The following is a 19,569-nucleotide window of genomic DNA, read 5'->3' as shown; positions in this document are numbered from 1 at the left end:
TGCCTACTGGCTTTTACATATTTTATGGAGACCATTTTCAAGGGCATCTCTTCATTTTCTAGTAGGAATGGATATGAAATTCTGTGATAATTTCAAAGACTGCCATATAATCTGTTTAAGACAGGTTAAAAATAGAAAGGCCAGATCATGTAATAGAATTTTAGATGGAATTCCCCATGATTTCAGTAAGAAGTTATGCTTAAATTTTGATCTCATTATGTTCATTAAAATGCAGGACTTCCCACAGATGTCACTGTTATCTATCATCTGCAGGTTTTACTCTTAGGTTGCTGAAGAAAGACAGGCTCACACAGGGAACACAGAGATAGAGAGCACTGGAAGCAATATTGAGGGAGCCAATTCATCTCACATGACCAGCAAGACAAAGCCAACAGCACTTAGGGGAAGGCCAGACTTGCGGTTATGACTGATCTCAGTTCAGTTCTTGGCTCTGCCACAGACTTCCTGTATAACTTTGAGCAAAGTGTAGTATCTCTGTGCCTCAGTTCCCATGTATAAAATAGAAATAATATACTTCCTTTCTTCCACCCTTTGACTATCACAGAAAATCTTCAGTGCAGACTGCCTCTGTGTTTGCATGCACAAGGCTCTAATCTTGGGTGGAGCTTTATCACATAAAAATAAGCAGAAGCTAGAGTCTGCACATACCAACAAGTTTTCCCATTGCCCTGCTCTTTTCAAAACGTCAGATCTTGCACTGTGTAGGACTGAAGCCACTGCACAAGAAACTGCCTCACTTTGCCAAGTACAGGAGCACTAAAAGCAGTTTTTCCTTTGCAAGGAAAACAAAGTGAATGATTGCTGGTTTGTGTGAGGAGGAACAGAAGCTTGGAGAGTTGAAGTGTTTTGCCCAAATGAGAGAGCACAGATTTAGGAACAGAAGTCAGTTCTCCTGCAGTCTAGGCAAACATCCTGCACAGTAGATCCCAATGCCAATAAAATGATGACCAAACCCAACAGTTTTAAGGGGCTTGCAGGTAGAAATGTATTTCAACCAAGAAGAGGGTTCTGAATGTAACATGGATCTTTCTGGATAATTAAGAGGTGAGAAGATTATGTTCTACTTAACACTCCTCCCTTAGCCCATACCCTGTGACATAGAATAACATACACTGATTATTGGCAATTGCAGGTGCTTAAATTTCATATCTATCAATCCACTGTGATCACCCTAATGATCCCTGATTTTCTTCTTTTTATTGAGTTCAGAGTTGAATCTAATGCATCTTCTTGATAAAACTTTCTTATGCTAGAGCATCAACGATGTTGCTGCTTCATAAAACTGTATCCCACCTTAGCTTGAGGCTTTTTTTTTTTTAAACTTGGGAATGGTAAACAGTGTTTAAAGATTTCAGAACAGAGAGTTTCTATGCAATCTCTTTAAATCCCGAGGCTGTTGCTATTTATGTATTACAGTATTAAGCTAGGCAGAATTAGAAGGCAATATTTAATCTCTAATTGGTGAGTTCAAAAGGCTCCCACCTATGAGGCTCTCTAATTCAATAAGGTGACTTCTAGCTCACTCAGTTTTGTGAAAGGATTCTCCCCCCACCAAGAGCCAATCCCTGTTCATGTGAAGTGCAGCAGTGTATCCCACAGAGAGCCTGACAAATTGGTCAGATACTCAAACCCAGAGTTCCAGAAGTGAAGAACAAATGCAGTCCAGGTACTATTTTTAGGATGTCTTTTTCTGTGATTGTCTTTACTAAATTCAGCTTACAACCTCTTAGTTTTTCACTTTTCTTCCTTAATCTCACAATGTTGGTGTTTTATTTTTCCAGTTTTTTAATCCCAACCAATGTAGACAGCATATGATTTATCTGGGTTCAGATTAATACTCCTTTGGAGCATAAACACTGGGGAAGGGTCTTTGTCTTTCATTCTCTTTACCTTCTATTTCTTTTTCCTCTAGCTATCTTTTCTACTTGCCATGGTAAAATAAAGCAACAAAATATTTTTTTTTTCAGTTGCTGAAAGAAGATACTAGGGGAATTATTGCAAAATGACAAATGTTGTGTGTTCACAACTGCTCTGAGTTCTCTTTTCAGCTATTGTCAGGGTGGATTTATTACAACATATTTCCCCCCTGTGAACATGCTGGCATTACCATTGATTTAAAATAGTGTCATTGCAACGTATCAGAAAGGTTTCACTAACTTTGAGATTTTAGCTATTGTTATTAAGAGGAACTTATTATCTTAGTATCTTAGAGCTATATCCCTAAGCTTATTTGAACAACTCTCTTGTCTTAGTAGCTACTGCCATACAAATTCACCTTGCATTTTTATGTATTTCAAAGTCTTCCAACACACATGCAGCAGATAAAAGGTGCTGTTTGCTGGTAAAAAGCACTCAGTATATCAGAGAATAGATTCTCAAAATATAAGTAGAGTATGAGCTGACTCGTAACTGTTCAAAAATGAATACTTAAAATAAAATAATTGAGTAACTCAGCCTCTATCACCTTGTTTCTCTCAGCCCTCAGACTCTCTTAGAGTAGGAAAGAATGGGACTATTGTTATCCTGAGAGAATGGCAGGAGAAGAGGTCTCTCAACAGCCATAGGAACAAGCCAATTCCTTGCTTCTGGGGAATCTGGAATTCTCTCCATCAGCTCTTCATTTATGGTCAATGGATATTTTCCCTCCAGAAAAAAAGGCGTGTTACCAAAGATTTATTTAGTAAAGAATCATATAGTCTCAAATGCTTTAGCCTTACACACCAGCTTGCGCTGTGAAAACAATTTCCCTTTTTTTTTCTCCTTTGTTAGTAGAACACATAATTGTTATTCTTAATAATAATTTTCTGGTAACAAATGTAACTCATTATCACAACTGAATTGGCTTGTTCTACATTTAGTGGCCGCATCCTGAAGCCCAGAATTTTCCTATATACTGTTCCAGTATATACTAGGTGACAGACAAAGCAGATAATGTAACAAGTCCTTTATAAAAATGAAAGATGGTACATAACCTGCTGTTTTAGTATTGAAGGTGCTTAGGAGTCAGCAAAAAGTTCATTGAGATCTGTAGGAATCTTTCTACCAATTTCTAAAAGAGTGGATCAGGTCTTTACACTTGAGCACTTTTACACACATGAGTAATCCTATTTGGATTTATGGATTTAAAAGGAAAGATTTGCTTTGTTACTTTTAGGTGTCATGTTACTTTGTAGTATAAAACTGGCGTTTGAGTTGCTTGGAATATATGAAAGCACTATTTTAGTCTGGGAAAGCCTACAAGAAAGGAATACACAAGTATTTTCTGCCATCTAGTGGACCTTGTTCAGAAAATAAGTCTATGCTCTTAAAACAGGTTATGAAATTTATGGAGTTCACAGCGTTCTCTATAGAAAGAAAACAAAGATTTTTAGCAGCAGAAAATTCCCACCAGAGTTAGGTCAGTCAAAGTAGTACCCTTTCTTTGCTTTAAATTGTAGACTTACTGATTACTCCCATCTGAGCCAGATATTCAACAATGCAGCTTCATTTTGAGACTGGTTTCAGTGTAAACAAGATTTATCCCCATTATTTTTTTCAATCTGAGACAGATTAAAATAGTTTTATAAACCCTTTTAGTGATTGATTCAGGTTCCTGGACATTGCATACATGAGGCTGTTGGTGGGTGTTTTAATCTGGAAGTTGCTAGCACACATTTTTAAGGGAAGCAAGTAATTTCATTCCCATTAACACTGATGACTAGCATAAAGACATTCCTCTTCTAAATTCTACATTGCAAATCCTTATAGTAATCTCCACTATTTTGGCCTTTTCACACTGTGGATTTACAAAAAGTAAGTCTAAGAAATTATTTGCTGAAGTGAGAGTGCAGTTATTGCAAAAGCCTGAGGTTGCACTTAGATTGGAATAAAAGGATGTATTTTGTGATCTCATATGTCATAATTTGAGAACAGCTGGTCCTCTCAGATTGAGGTTGCATTTTGCACTGCAAGACAGAGTTTATATTCACTGACAAAGTTGAGTGAGGAAGTTTTCTAACTGTCTTGATGGTTTGTTTCAAAGTACTATTGATCTTTCCCATCTGTAACAGGAAATGCTGTTTCCTCTATTTCTTCCCAAGTGACAATTTTCTATTTGCTCAGGATTGCAACTGCAACTGTCTCTAGGGTCAGCTCACATTCTAAAAGTGGTATGAAGTGCTACTACATCAAATATATAAAACTTTAAAAAGGTACCAAAACAAAAACCTAACATCTTCAATAAAATCTCTGTAATAATTTTTGTACCTGAGTCACTTTGGGGTTCAGTTACCAAAGTATTCTAGAATCCTTTATGGGATATTTCAAACTCCTAAACAATACAGGGAGACTTACCGTTTCTTTCTCTGCCAACTTTAATGCTATTTGAATTTTGTCTTTGTAATATATCACATTAGATATTATTCTTAATTTTCTCCTGTCCTCTAGAGTATACTATATCTTTGCTGTGCCTGCAAAATAAGAATTTTCCACATGCAGGCAGTCAATATATACAGTTGAAGTAAGTTTGTTGTATACATAGTAACACAGAACACAGTTTCCATGCTGTGTATTTTAAGCCCTTATTGGGAGGCAATGGGCCTCAAGACCCTAAATTGCAAAGAAGATGCCCATCACAGGAGAAAACAACAGCATTGCCTCTTATTCTGAGTCTAATTCAACAGCCAGCTTTTTCTTTAACAGATAGAGCTACTAACTGGATATAGCTACAGATTTATTTCTGTGGCAGGTTTGTATTTTGAGAACTTGAGTTTATACTTCCTCCAAATGAGTGTGGGGCTTAGTATCAATCAGTGTATTTAGGAGATATTTTGACTTGCCACAGTTTGTTCTGTTCTGCATTATGGAAATAAATACTCTGTCTTCATCTTTCCTTCTTTTGCCAGACAAAAATAACATTTGTCTTCAGTGAGAACATGGTATGTGCTGACATGCTTAACCAAAAGCAAATGAGAAGCTGAAACCTTTATTTACTTTGAGACCCTTAAATAGCTCATGATAGCTCTGAACTGGCTTTTTCCACCTTTACATCTAAAATACAAAGATCAATCAATTGATCTGTCTGTCTACTTTATGTCTAAGTAAAACTTCTGCATTGGTTTCATTTCAGTAGATCCAGAGATAGAGCATTACAGAAGATAGAGTTTAAGACTGTTAGAATTCCTGGACTCTCCATATTTAGTTGACTGTCAAGATATAAATCAACTTTGTAATTCTCTTGCTAAGATCAGAACAAGCTTAATTTGAAACAGAACTGCATTTAGAGTTATATTGCTGCCTCATTTAATTTGTTCATTTTGAAGGTTCACATTTTGGTCATCGATGGTTTTGGAAGTTCACTCCATTTGTAACACGTTAATACAAAGGGAATTTAAATAACATCAGGGAGCATATTTTACTCATGAATGAATAATCAAATATATTCCTCCAGTACCTGCATCTGTGGGAAGTGGAAGCATAGCATTATGAAGTGCTTTAATAGGTCATTCTTTATTTCAAATATAAGCCTGAGTTTGAGAAGCGCAATATATGGCCTTACCTATTTTGCAAATATATCCTACTCAAGTACCTTCACTTATTTTATCTCCATCCTAAATTGTGCATTCTTGAGCTGTTTTATCGATTCTGAAGTGTCATTGGGCTCCTAATTGGGTGCACTGGGTAATTTTCTGAATGTATTTCTTTTGAAAAATCAGGCTATGCATTTTTATTACAGACCTTCCCCTTGTCTGTATTCTTCTTCCTCCATTTCTTCCACATTTTCACTCCAAAGCAGAATACAAATACAACATAATCCTCAATCTTCAGATAATCTGAAGCAAAACTAGCAACTAGCAGCATTTGGTTCCACATATGTAAATCCCTCCTGATATGTGTGTATCCTATTGCAAATTGTGCATTCTTTGCATTTTCTTTTTGTAAAATAAATGCATGTGCATTTCTTTTCTGAATCCTTTCAGTACTTTGAAGTTACCTTACCTGGCTGGTAGACAGAGGGCTTTATGCTGGCAGTAGTAACAACTCTCAGTTTTGAAGTAGCAGAAGAAGCAGGACTTTCACCATAGCTTCCGGACACTGGTGTTGGTGTATACGACTGGCTTGTGTTTCTAAAAGCAAAATGAAGGTATGAGCAACTTTATAAACAGCAAAAGTTACCGATTATGAAATCACAGATCTGGCAGCTTCCAAAGCACTCTGAGAGGAACTGTCCTTGAGAGCTACAGAGAGAATACAGAGAGATTCATTAGTCTTTATCATTGCTAAGAAAGGCTTGGACGATTCTTTGGAAAGGAAAATTAGCCAAATAAGGATTTTAAATAATGCCAAGTTGCTCTTGTTGTCACAGAAAACAGCTTACTGAAGGAATTTGACAAATTTATTAAAGGAACTCACAGTTTAACAAGGGATCAGACTTCAGAAACATCCATACAAAGTTTGGGTTTTCTGTTCCTCTACAAACAAGCAGGCCTGTTCTTGTCTAAGATAAATCAACGAGGGATATCTCAATGACTTAAAAAGATACTGGCTCAGCACAATTACTACTAGTACAAATACTAACTACTGTTTATAAGCATTGTACTGTTTTCAAAAAGATTGTAGTGACCTTTAGAAAACATTTCTGAAATTAACTCTTCTCCCTATTTAGACTGAAACTACAGTTTATGTTAATTTTTGCTAATGTCAGATTCAGCTAACCCAAAAGCACATGACATGCAATATTATGATGCAATTTCTGCATTCCTAGATTAAAAACATTTGCTCAGGATTCCAAACATCAATAAGAAATAGTTTCTCTCTATTTAATGGTTTAGATGGTGATTCTCAGTTTGATTATAGTAACACATTGATATATATGCCTCTTCTATTTGCCTGTTACTTAGGATGATTCTATTTGTAGACTTTGCTTCATAGACCACTAAAAGCATTACAAACAAAGCAAGCAAGAGAGAATAAAGAAGTACAAAGAAGGGAGGCAACAGATACTGAGATGCGTGCAATAATAAAAAGCATTCACTATTGAACATCATTCTTACTCACCCTGAAAACATAGTTTTACGTTCTTTATCCCTTCAGTTTCACTATCTGTATGAACCAGATCCCTATCTATTCGTGCTGACAGTTTAGGAGTTATTTCAGTAGTGGCTTTGTCTATAGGAAAACATTTGTCAGCATAAGAAAAGAAGCATCCAGCTTTGTCAGACCATTGGTCCATCTTGACTTTAACAGCAGAAATAGATGTCATCTGGAGAGAAGACATTATAATTTTTACATACGGCAAACCCAGAAAATTCCTTCCACTACAGGTAAAAAACATTCTGACTTTTGATTTTTAATTTTGAACAAAATAAACCTATCCTCACAACATAGCTTTTTGCTACTTGACAGTGCTTATGCTATAGATCCAGTTTGCATAACATTGCTGCCTCAGGCTAATTTATTTTGTCTATTTAGTTAGACCTAGAAACATAGCCATTGCTACAATGACTATAGCTAATTATTTCTGTACCTAGTCTAGGGCCTAGGGCTGGATTTGAGTTCACTATACCATGAGTGAACAGGACTCTCCAAGATAAACTATTTTAGTGGGATTACAGTGAATACAATTCACTGTAAATTCTGTTGTGAACTGTGCTGTGCTTTTGTAACTGCCAAAGCTGTTCTAAGCACACTAAGACTTTTTACTTTCCATTCTTACCATCTATTTCCTGTTGATACTTCCTCATCTGTAGTGCATAAGAACACACTGTACTGGTGGTCACTGGACAGAGGATCATTGCTCATACCATAGCACAAACAGCAAAGGTTGTTTTTTTGGTTTTTTTTTTTTTTTGTTTTGTTTTTTCAGGTACACTGGCTTCACAGACAGCTTTCAAAATGCCTTTAGCTAGACACACGCTATCAAAAGACTTTTCCTTGCTTTAAAATCTACTATTCAAGGTAAACTAGACAGAAAACCAGTAAAACAGACTTACCTTTACCAGATCAATGATCAATATTTACAATGTGGATTAAAAGATTTTAAATCACGTGTCATACAACCTTAATCTGACAATGGCATACACTCATGAAAGTCTACTCCCAGATGTGCAGGTCCATTGGTAGAAAGACTGATTTGAAGCTCTCTTAGTGCACAAAATACATAGAGAAGTTCTGAGCTGGACAGTGATACTTAGACTGTCATGAAGAAGAATGTTTATCCAAAATTCAAGTGTTTCCCAAAGTTAATAGCATGGTAAAACCATGCCACTAGATTTCCTTCTATGTTCAGGGAAATGAAGTTGAAAAAATAAAAAACACCACACACAAAATGTATTCATAGTACCAAAATCATTGCATAATTAAAAGAAGTCAACTACTGAACCCTTTTACAAGTGTATGATGTATATTAAATACAGTAAGGAAGATAAAAAGGCTTGTCAAAGAGAAATTAAGTGTTACACTACATCAGTAGGGGTTTTAGTGAAGTTAAAAGATTTATCAGAATTTCTGCTGAAGAAATAGCATGAGATTAAAAGAAAGAAAGAAAAAGAGGGAAAAGAGAGAAAGAAAAGCGAGAAAGAATGAAAGAAAGAATAAAAATATATTCTAAGGATCAAAGGTGCTTTAACGGAACAGGAAGCAATGGCATCTCAGAAAGCAGTGAAAGCACCCTTACTGAATTTATCTGTAGCAGCCAATGGCATGTGATAGGCAGCGAATTAAATACTGGCTCTGAAAACTATTAGTTGTCAGAAAAAGAAAGAGTAAACATTTCTAAGCAGATCACTTTTATGTTAAAACTTCACTAGATGCCTATTAGCAGCAAGAAACTTTTGTTAAGTGCTTTTAAGATAGAGTAGCTGCACAAAACATTTTTATACCTCTTCTTTGACTGGTAGCTGATGGAGGTGGAAGAATGCCGGTTGAAACTAAAATGAGACAAAAGTTGTATTTGAAAAAAAAATATACCAAGAAAATTGGGATATCTTGTCCTACAGTGAATTTCCTTAAGAATAAGAGCTGCTTTTAAGTGCTAAAGTAAACAACATATACATATTTTTAATCATATAAGATCAGTATTACATTACATATTGCTTATCTTATTTAAGCCAGGAATCATAATGGAACCTGAATAATGGTAGCGTAAGTAAATGAGCTGAGTATATTGCTCCATAGTCACTCTCATCCAGTTTTGCTCATTCTTTAGTTGTGGAATTCTAATTCAACCACTGGACTGTTTGCTTTGACATTCACCATTTATTTGTATTAGCACAGAAAAATAGGTATGAGGTTTTTTTTCATCAGTGTCACAAGCTTAAGGTTTATCAGATCTTAAAAACAAATCTTGAATGAACCGAAGTCCAAAGATCAGCTAGGTTTCCTAGTTTATGAGGTAACTAGGACAACCCCACAGAGAGGGCAGGCTGGAAGTAGTTGAAGCAACAACATCAAGCCATCACGTTCAACTTCTTCCTTGCAGTACCATTCTACTGTTCATTTACTAAACAGAGTCTTAGGTAAACAGGTACATTTTTTTTCTTGGGGAAACAGTATCATTCCAGTACATAAATGATTCATTTATGTAAATACAGAAAGTACTTAAAAGCCTGCACAATATGTGATCTAAGAAACAAGAAGATTCAGAGTGAACACAGCTCCTGCCTAAATGCAGAGCAGTGCAGGGCTACATGGCACAACCACAGCCCACATTTGCCAGAATTACCAGAAACATATCATATGCCAGTTATTTTCCTAACTTCTGAAGAAGAGTTTTTCTTCCCTTTACCACAGACACAGTGCTTAGATTAATATCCTAGGATCACAGAAGCTACACCTTCCTTTTAGAACCATAATGGTAACTCTCCAGCATTTCTCCAGTTTTTGTGTTCCCAGAGTGCTGTCTCACTGGTTGCCCTGCTTTTACCCTCCAGATGGAATAACCAATTGCATAAAGAGCTTAGTAGCTTATTTAAAACACTCCTGCTATGCTTTCTTCTTTGTAAGATCATAAGTGAAAAAGTAAGATAACATTGCAGGTTTAAAAGTAAGAGTAACACAATCAGTTAAGGATTAATGATGTACTTCAAACATTCCTCTTTAGGAACATTATAAAGATTTTCCTCATGTTAGGTGTTATGCATACGGCCTTGCTCACAAAAGAAAAATCACTACAGAACTGGATCTACCAAGTTTAAAATCAGATTTAAATAGTTAAGGAGACTGATCAAGAAATCCTCTGCATTTTCTTGGTGGACCTTTTTAAGGTATCTAGAAGGAAAAAAACCCCAAACACAGGAACAACAGTGGTAAAATCTCAGCCTCATTCTACCTGAGCATGTTTTACAGGATGGGGATACTGTTGTAACTAAGGTCATCCATATTTTACTTTGAACTAAAATTATATTAAATGCTGCAATGCTCCAATGATATATGTCAAGCTGAAACTGGATTTTTAAGTCTGTATTTTGGCATGCTAGATTTCTAAATGAAAACTATCAGCTGCTCAAAAATTTGAATTATAAATTAATTTAGAAGCCAGTTTTAGTCCTTCATGTTTGAATACACTAGCAATAATACATGACGGTTTTTAAAAAAACATGGAAGTAGTGCACAAAGATAAAGAACCTATTTCAGCTGCAACACAGCCCTCCAAAAACAAACAAACAAACTGAGCCTGCTTCTTGTATCTGATTATCAGGGAAGCAATTTTTCACAGGTCCTACAAGTTTCTGATTTGCCTTTATGTCCCAAGGCTTGCTGAATTACTGAACATCCAAGAGAGGTATTAGCTAAGACAATAACATTTGCCTGCTGATAATAGCTTGAAGTGTATGTCAGCATGATACCTGTGATCTTATATCTTTGACTTAAATAATTGCCAGGTACTAGCCATGGGTTTCAGTAGTCTGATTAAAGCATTGCTTTCTGAAATGGACAGTTGTTTTTCATAGATTCACAGAATCTTTCAGGTTGGAAGACACCTCAGGAGGTCTCTCACCTAACCTCCTGCTCAAAGCAAGGCCAGGTCTGAGGTCTGAGCAGGTTGTTCAGTGTTTTATGCAGTGGTGTAATGAAAAACCTTTGAGAATGGAGACACATAGCCTCCCCAGACAACCTGCTTCCTTTCAGAGGGGCAGGAAAGCGTAAAATTGTCCATGCCAATCTAGTGCAGGAGATAAGAGACATTTTAATTGGAAGTAAATTTTAATATCTCAAGGTGATCTTTTTATCCTCATTACCCATTAAAATTATGATTCACACTGATTAGTCCATATTGATACATAACTACAAATGAGCTTCTAGTTTCAAGGCCTCACACTGCTTCCCTTCTCCCTGTTAAAGGAATGTGAAATTAAAGTGAAATGAATAAAAGCTCAATCAAGAAATATTATATTAGCTCTAAAATAGCCATGCAAGTAGTGTCAGCAAATAATGGCTATCTTTATACTAATTTATTAGTGTTTATATGTCAATCATACATCATTGTTGCTTAACTGTCATTTCCACAACAACAATGAAATCATAGCTCTTTTATGGAAGAGGAGATTTATCCCAAAATATAACAAAAAATATCTGCATCTAATTCTTGTACCAAAAGCTATGCCAGCAGTTGTCAATCTGTTCCAAGTAACTGTTCCTGACCAACATAGCTATCATACTTCAATGTGAAGAGTGCCTATTCTGGGATTTGGAAGGTCTGTCCATAGTTCTGTGATTAATACAAATGAATTATGAGCTTCTTAAACGAATAGCCTTCAGTTAAAAGAAGTACACATGCATTAACCATTTTGTGAAAACATGCCTTCTGCCTATTAGGCAGACGTATTTTAAGGATTTTCTATTATGATGAACTGTCTGTCTCTAAAAGGTTTCTAGAGATCTACCACTTTTATAACTCTGATTTGAAAGCTCATGACGTTATGATTCACATATTCATAAGGGTTTCTGAAGTTTGTAGATTACTCTGAGTACAGTCTTATAAGTCAATAGTCCAATTTTAGTATGGCCCCCCTGACTAGCAGCATTCTCAGTGTTCAAAAATATGTCTGTCTTCACCTAGTCAGACAGCTTCACAGAATAATAAAAACAAAATCCAAAGGAAATTTTAATCCTGAAATAAAGCCATTTTTTAAAACTGGACACTTTGTAGTTTTGACATTTTTAAAGTCTGATGTGTTCTTTAGCCCTCCCCTTATATCCTCCTATTCAAGATACTCAGAAATTGTCAATGAGGTTTTTTTGCTCAAGTTTAAAAATGCCTTTCTTATCTTGGATGGGCAATAAAATAAATCTGATTAAGATTTTACCAATGGAGTCTTAAAAATTATATATGCAATGCATCTGTAATTTTATCTTCCTGCATTCCTCCAAAATTGTTCATTAAATGAAAGTCTGTCATTATCTGATTGTTTTTCTTGAAGGACAAAAACTAGAGCCTTTTGTGACATCAATGCTAATCTCAATGAAATATGCATATATTGCAGAAATAAAGTATTACATGCAGTACTACTACTACGTGCAGACTTCAGAGACATATTAGTTATTATGTATAATTCTCACTGAAGCTAGTAGAATACCAAGGAAATCTCTTATGAAGGCATGTAAAAATATACCTCTCGTAGCAAGATTTATATGGGTCCTAAGATATAGACTGTTGAAACATGGATAGATGTCCTCTGTCTGGCCAGAGTAGTCACCAAGGCTTCAATTTCATTTCATGTTCTGACTGATAGATACATTTCAGTTCTCAACTGAGAGAAACACTAAAACTGAGTCTTTTCTGGAGCTCAGAAGAAATAAATAGGTTTTGTATGCCAGTGTTTAATCAAGCTCAAACATGCACAGTTAATGTTGCTTAGGAAGCAAGGGACTTTCCCTGGTTATAAGATGCTTTTAACTGTCCCCTACAACTACGTAGGACCCTCTTCTCACAGATCACATATGTGATCATTCCAACTGACTAAAAGAGATTTGTTAGCAAAACAAACAGTGGATGAAATAGTACTGGGGACATTTAAGAGCCTAATTATACCACAGGATTAAGTGAAAAAGCAGTGTAAGAATTACTTCTGAAATGCACTGAGTACTCTCCCAAGTGACAAGCAATAGGACAAGAGGGAACAGCCTCAATTTGTGCCAGGGGAGGTTTAGATTGGATATTAGGAAAAATTTCTTCACTGAAAGGGTTGTCAAGCACTGGAACAGGCTACCCAGGGAAGTGGTTGAGTCACCATCCCTGGAGATATTTAAAAGACATGCAGATGTGGCACTAGGGGCATGGCTTAGTGGTGAACTCGGCAGTGCTAGGTTAATGGTTGGACTTGATGACCTTAAAGGTCTTTTCCAACCTAAATGATTCTGATTCTCACAATGTGAAAATTTGGTCCTCTTAAGGTATTTTATGATGGATGCCCACAAATAATGAATTGCTGAAATAACTCATCACTTTGGAATTTTGAAATTCATACATAAAACTACATCTTAATGGCAGTAAACACCCTTGCATCTGTTCTTACCTTCTATTCTTGGTAACATGCTGATGATATTCACCAACTTCATATTTTCCTTGAAACTAAATTTATGATTAGTGTACTTTCACTCAAATAAATTGAGTTAGAATTACATCAGCAGTTAATTTTATTACTTATGTTTTATCCACTCCATATAATTCCCATGGCTGTAAACAGCCATGTTTACATCCTAAATCTCAGAACTCTTCTGATCTGTTCTGTAGCTGTTTCATTGTTGCATTGGTTTCAGCGATGTGAAGCCAACCAAAATGCTTTCAAGTATATATCTATGCATAGCACTTAACTGCTGTTTTCTATGATACTCTTGAGAAAGATCATTATACTTCTTGATGCGTAGCCTTCAAACTTGTGTGCTTTGTTCACTTCAAACATCACCTTTGGGTGATTCCTAACTACCTTTTTGTATCAAGATAAGAGAGACATGGATAATTATAATCTCAAATGTATTGCTGATCCAGTTCTTCATTATTTCTGAAGATTGTGTTATTGTGTTCAAATAATGAATCTTAAAATCTACTGCTTTCTCCTCTGTTAGTCTTGGCAAAGTGTTAGCAGTGAGGCAGTACAGCAGCATTCTCTCTTTTGAGTGATAGATGCTACCTTTCCCTATCAGCGGCCTTTCATTAGTCATGATTAAGAGCATAATAAAAGAAGGTCTCTGATTCCTGTGATCCTGTATTTTCACCAAGGGGGGAAAAAAAAAAAAGTCTGTCATTCTCACCATTGTCACTAGATAAATATTTTCATTTTAAGATGGCAAAACCAGCACAAACCAAACAACTGAAATACCTTTGTTCCAAAAGGATCTTTTGGTCACATATCCTAACTAAAACTTAGGTGCTTCCTAGATGTGAAAGATAAGCAATAAGGCTATTCCTTTAAACACATCATACTTTTCAATAGTTTCTGCTAAGTCAATCGCTTAAGAAGCTAAAAACCTTAAATTTGAGACAATAATATAGAATAAAAACAAATTTAGTTAAAAGAAAAAGAAGAGAGCTTTACAGATATACCTAGACTGAGATGAGATAGCAGATGAAATAGTGGAAGCTGCTAATGACATGTTCTTGGACCCACGGAAAGGCTTAGGCTGTGAAAGAGAGCTGGGGGCTGCAAGCACTCTGCAGAAGACACAGTAAAAGCATGAAAGCATGTACAAAATAATATAACAGGGACAACAATAGTGATCAGAATCAAGCTTTGTTGGAGTTCAGATACAGGAAGACTGCTGCATAGTTACCAGGAACAGGTTTTCTGTAGCATACATCTGCAGACTTACAGAATAGCACAGTCAAGCACATTCCTACAGAACACAAGGCAAAATGCACACATTATATAAATACCTTAAAACCAGAGTCTACTGATCACTAAGAAAGACAATATTTCAGGACAGGACTTTTGCCAATGATACATGGTTTTATCTGCAAGATCTGAAGATGTTTGAGTCTGAATTGAAGCTAAACTTTTTAATATGCAAGCAGCATCAGACAAAAGATTCTCCTACCCACACAAGTCATTGGCATGATTAGTTTAGTAGAGGCATTTATTTTTGAAGCATATATTAGATAATCCATTTTCTTCATGTCATGATTTCAACCGAGGGATAAAAAATTATTTAGACTGTATTGTTATTTCATGTGAAAGTGCCTTACAGCACAGTTCTGAATTACAGAATAATACCTTATTCAAACCTTCTTTGCTGGCTGGATGATTGATTTTCTTGCACTGAAATAAAAACACCGGACCCCGGTAGGTCACGGTTAGGTAAAAACTGACTAAAGTGAGAAACTAAGTCGTTGGTATACATAAATAATATAAGTCAAGTAGCAAAAATTAAACAAGAAGTAGAGCTAAGAGAACATTTCCAATTCCATTTACACAAAACTAAGATATGACAGACTATATCTTAGGTCTCAATTATTTAAAGTAGTTTATGTTACTGGAAGTGTGTTTTTCCTTGAATTTTTAAAGCATGCTAAAATATACATCTTTTAGGAATATTCATGTAGCAAAAAACAAAGATAAAAGAATAATATGCACCAAAGGAATTCACTCTTACCATCTCCAAAATTACTATAATGTAAGTGACAGCAGTATAAATCCCACGCGTTTTCTTCACAGCTGACAGCTTTTAATGTACAACTGTAACTCCTACTGTACTGCAAGTGTTATGAATGCATACCTCCTTAAAACTCACTTCAGCTCTACAGCTAAAACTCATTACAGAAAAGAAAGTAGATAAATCTAATAGAAATTAATTGACCTAATACCTTACAGAGCACATCAATCATCGAATGTGTGGTTTTATTGAAATATTGCTCATTGTCCACCATGTTTTACTGACATCTGCTATGATATGGTAGGCTCAATCACTTTTTGTGACATTAGTAAATGTCATTTTCTAATTCTCCATGTCATACTGCAGAAACACTATACAAATAACCTTTATTCAACCACTGTAACTATTATAAGGAGTTGTTTTGGTTTTATTACAAGTGGTGAAAAAACATTTTAGTTTCAACCCTAGATTTGCTCTCTGAAAACGTAAGCTGTATTGTAGACTTAAAGATACACTTTTTAGGGCAGTTTTATTTTGCAAATTCTTCGCAAACATGAACAACGTACTTTAAGAAAACACACTAAAATATATAAAAGCATATAAAATAGGTTACAGCTTTTACATACTACATTCTCAAGTTAAGAATGTGTATGCAGCATTTCCAGAGCCACACAGGGGTGTATTTGTGAAAGGACAAAGCAATGAAGCATTACCTTTGGAAGGAGGATGAGAAAGACTCTTGCACTACTGAGGTGGTTGCTGGTGGTGTCATCAGACTGGCTGTACTTTGAGCAGCAGTAGCAGGCTGATGTGCTGAAGCATGTGGTGCAGGAGCAGAGGCAGAACTGGTAGAAACTGGAGCATGCTCAACAGGGGTACTAATTAGAGTTAAATTAAATAAAACAAGAAGCATCTTAAGAAGCTACGTATTTAAATGTAGAGCATAAAATCTACTATGTTTGAACCTGAAGCTGCAAACATAGTAGCAGGTTGTTACTGAGGGAAAAGCACAATTATGCGAAGAAAAAAAAAGACATTTGTTATGCCTTTTCAGATGTGCAGTTAATGCAGTTTTGGTCCTGCATGACTGAAATTTATCCCAGGTGTTATACAGCACTTAAGTCCTGCTCCCACTGAAGCCAGCAGTAGGAAACGTGGCATGCAGTACTTAAATGGTTGCAAAGAGCCTGTCACAAACTCTTTGAGCTTGGATAAATTTCACCCAATATTTACTCCTGGAGCTGAAGTTTATGTTAGGAGTAAACTTTTTAATTAGATGAAGAAAAACAATTTAGAGGATATTATCATAGTCCTGTATCAGCAGGTTTCCTGCAAGTTCTGATAGTCTAGAAATCCTGTCAGCACAGTTTTGTGTTGGGTTTAATCAGTTTTGTGCAATACAGGTAGTGGAAAGATGTTTAAAAGGAGCCCATTCTTTTCTGACCTAAATTCACCTTACATTACACTAGCCAACCCATCAAAAAATAAGATGCTTTTTAACACATAGAACAGTATGCAAAATACAAGGGAAAACTGTAGCATAAAATTTTACTACAGCAGTTTTACAACCACTTGGGTGATGAGCATGAGTTCTTATCCTTGTGGCCCTCTTGTGCTATCATGGCACAGAAAACATGGAGCAGAGAAATGTTTAATTCATTTTCTCTTTATTTGACTGCAAAATAAATTAATTGACATTAATAATAATAAAAATCTAGTCTCATATCTTGTAACCTACTGAACTACTAGTATCTTTCATCACCTGCTACCAGAGCACCCAGTATTTCAGCCTTGCAGCCTCACTCAAATTTGGCAAGTATTACTCATCTCTTACAGATAGACATACGGGGCAAAGTTATGGATTAGCTTTGCAAGATAGTTTAGTCAAAGCCATCCACTGCTAAGAAATGAACCAATCTTTTGGGAGGTTCAGTTTATTGTCTTCTACCAGCTCTTACATCAAATGAAAAACAAATTAATACGAAAAATCATTAAGTGGACTTACAAGATTCAAGTTCTTTGCTGACTGTTTCAATGAACTTAATATCAACAAAAGAAAAATAATATGTACATTCATTATTCACTTGTCAATAAAAATAACAAAAATCACTATGTCATTTAAAATGAAATGGGCAGGGGGGGAGAAGAAACAAGAAAAGACAAAAGCATAATTTTGTGTTTAGGCAGATTTTACTGTGGATTTTATTAATTATTGTCCACAGAAAAAATAAGCCACTGAAAAATAACTAATTGCAATTTGATTTTTCAGATTATGATACTATTTTGGGCCACAAACTTTAGTGACAATGTAAGCATATGTCCCCCAGGCATAAGGGGCATTTTTCTTCATGCCATATTACTGTAGATTTGTTTTCTTTAGTAGTTAACCTAATACTTTTTTTTTTTTTTTTTTTTTTTAATCAGAGCATTAGTGCACATGACATAGGTGTCTGGTTCATGAGCAGGGGTGTAAGAACATAATGGATATATTTTTAATTCTTTTGACCTAACTCATAAGTATATTGCCACATCTCTGGGTTCTTACAAATGACTCCTATCAAGGTGACGGAATTCAGCGATTCACTTGTGCAATGTACAAAGAATGCCCAAAATATTCTTTCCAGAGCACAGTGAGTATCAAATAACAAAAGAAAGCCTACAGTACCATGACTGTTTTTCACAAAAACCTTAGCCCTCAAACATTCATTCTCTCAGCTTTTTTTCCTATGCAAACTTGCCATTGTGCAAATATTTTATCTGTCTTTCAGACATTCTATCTAATATTTTCTTTTGCTTCTCTCAGAAGCATTGATTCAAGAGGTTATACTCCTCAGGTCCTAGAATGAGTGCTTGGCACTTTCGAATTCGTGATACCACTTGCTCTTCAAGGAACTGTCTTATTTCCTCTGTCGTCCTCCTCATTTTCCCTGCCTTCTTGTATGGTTTAGTAATCTAAATGATGATGAATTATTTCAACTGAATATTTTACTGTTTGATTAGCTGAAATGGAAGTGTGGTTGTTATGCTCACCAATTTTAAAGTTGAATGCAACTCACGACAAAAAAAGAAAATCAGTATTTTCTCCCTTATGAGTTTCACCTGCAATTATATACATAAGAAGTGAGCTCCTGAAAATACTCATCCTGATCGCAATTCTGGTTTTCAAATCATTACACCAAAAGTTTTGCAACAGTTTTGGAAAAGCTTGTCCATCACAATATGCACTTTAAACTCAGATCAGTTCTTCCATCTTGATGCATTTGCATTATGATGTAAGTTCTTCCACTTAGTTAATACAGTATCAATTACATAGACTATGTAGCAGGGTAGCTGTATATTATGTATCACAGCTATGGATCACAGGCTAGTCTGTTACCCAGTTTTAATACTCACAGGATTTTTTTCACCCTGTGCAATAGTGGGTACTGGAATTGTCACATTAGTACTTGCATATCTTTGATTTGGCAAATAGAAGAGGACTGAAAGTATACTGCACATAAAAATGGAACTTAATATATGTGCTAAAACCAAATACAAACTAGGATTCCACTTATTTTGTCTAATTTCACTGATGTGAAAGGGAATTTGCTACAGATTTCAAAAGAATCAAGACTTCATACCTTGAATAGAACAGTGAAGTTACTTAATTGCTGTAATGATCTCCAAAATGTTAACCAAAACAGATACTCAGCCATATATATTTGAAAGAAAGGGGAAAAAAAAAAAAGAATATGTGTGGACAGGGACCTGTATGGAGACAGATTTGAACTGGACAAACACATATAAATAAAATAAATGCAAATATACCTTATAAAATTTAAAAGAAATACATATTTTATCTTGCATGCTGTTTGTAATAGTTCTTTTTATATGATTAAAATGTTAGAGGCTTGATCACCTTCCTGCAGGGTAGAATATATTAATTAACGGAACAAGGAATTGGAATAAATATAAAATGAAGTAGATTTAACTGTAAAAATC

The 19,569-nt window shown here is 35.5% G+C and overlaps 1 protein-coding gene across 9 annotated transcripts in view; it reads right to left on the bottom strand.

Moving 5' to 3' along the window:
• Nucleotides 1-19,569, bottom strand: part of LDB3 (LIM domain binding 3) — a 130,608-nt gene that overhangs the window by 12,519 nt on the left and 98,520 nt on the right. For 6 of the 9 annotated variants that reach the window (XM_074830437.1, XM_074830436.1, XM_074830440.1 and 3 more), the window contains 4 exons: nt 16,302-16,466; nt 14,543-14,650; nt 8,880-8,927; nt 5,998-6,125 (listed from right to left, as the gene is read on the bottom strand). In XM_074830437.1, the coding sequence (XP_074686538.1) occupies nt 5,998-6,125; nt 8,880-8,927; nt 14,543-14,650; nt 16,302-16,466 (449 nt within the window). The remainder of the gene's footprint in view (nt 1-5,997; nt 6,126-8,879; nt 8,928-14,542; nt 14,651-16,301; nt 16,467-19,569) is intronic. The other 3 variants (XM_074830441.1, XM_074830438.1, XM_074830445.1) reach the window with 3 other exon arrangements.

The sequence above is a fragment of the Strix aluco genome, chromosome 7 (genome assembly GCF_031877795.1).
Source record: "Strix aluco isolate bStrAlu1 chromosome 7, bStrAlu1.hap1, whole genome shotgun sequence".
In the NCBI taxonomy this organism is placed as follows: domain Eukaryota; kingdom Metazoa; phylum Chordata; class Aves; order Strigiformes; family Strigidae; genus Strix; species Strix aluco.
The sequence above is the reverse complement of the archived record's forward strand: the minus strand, read 5'-3'. Positions and strand labels throughout refer to the sequence as shown.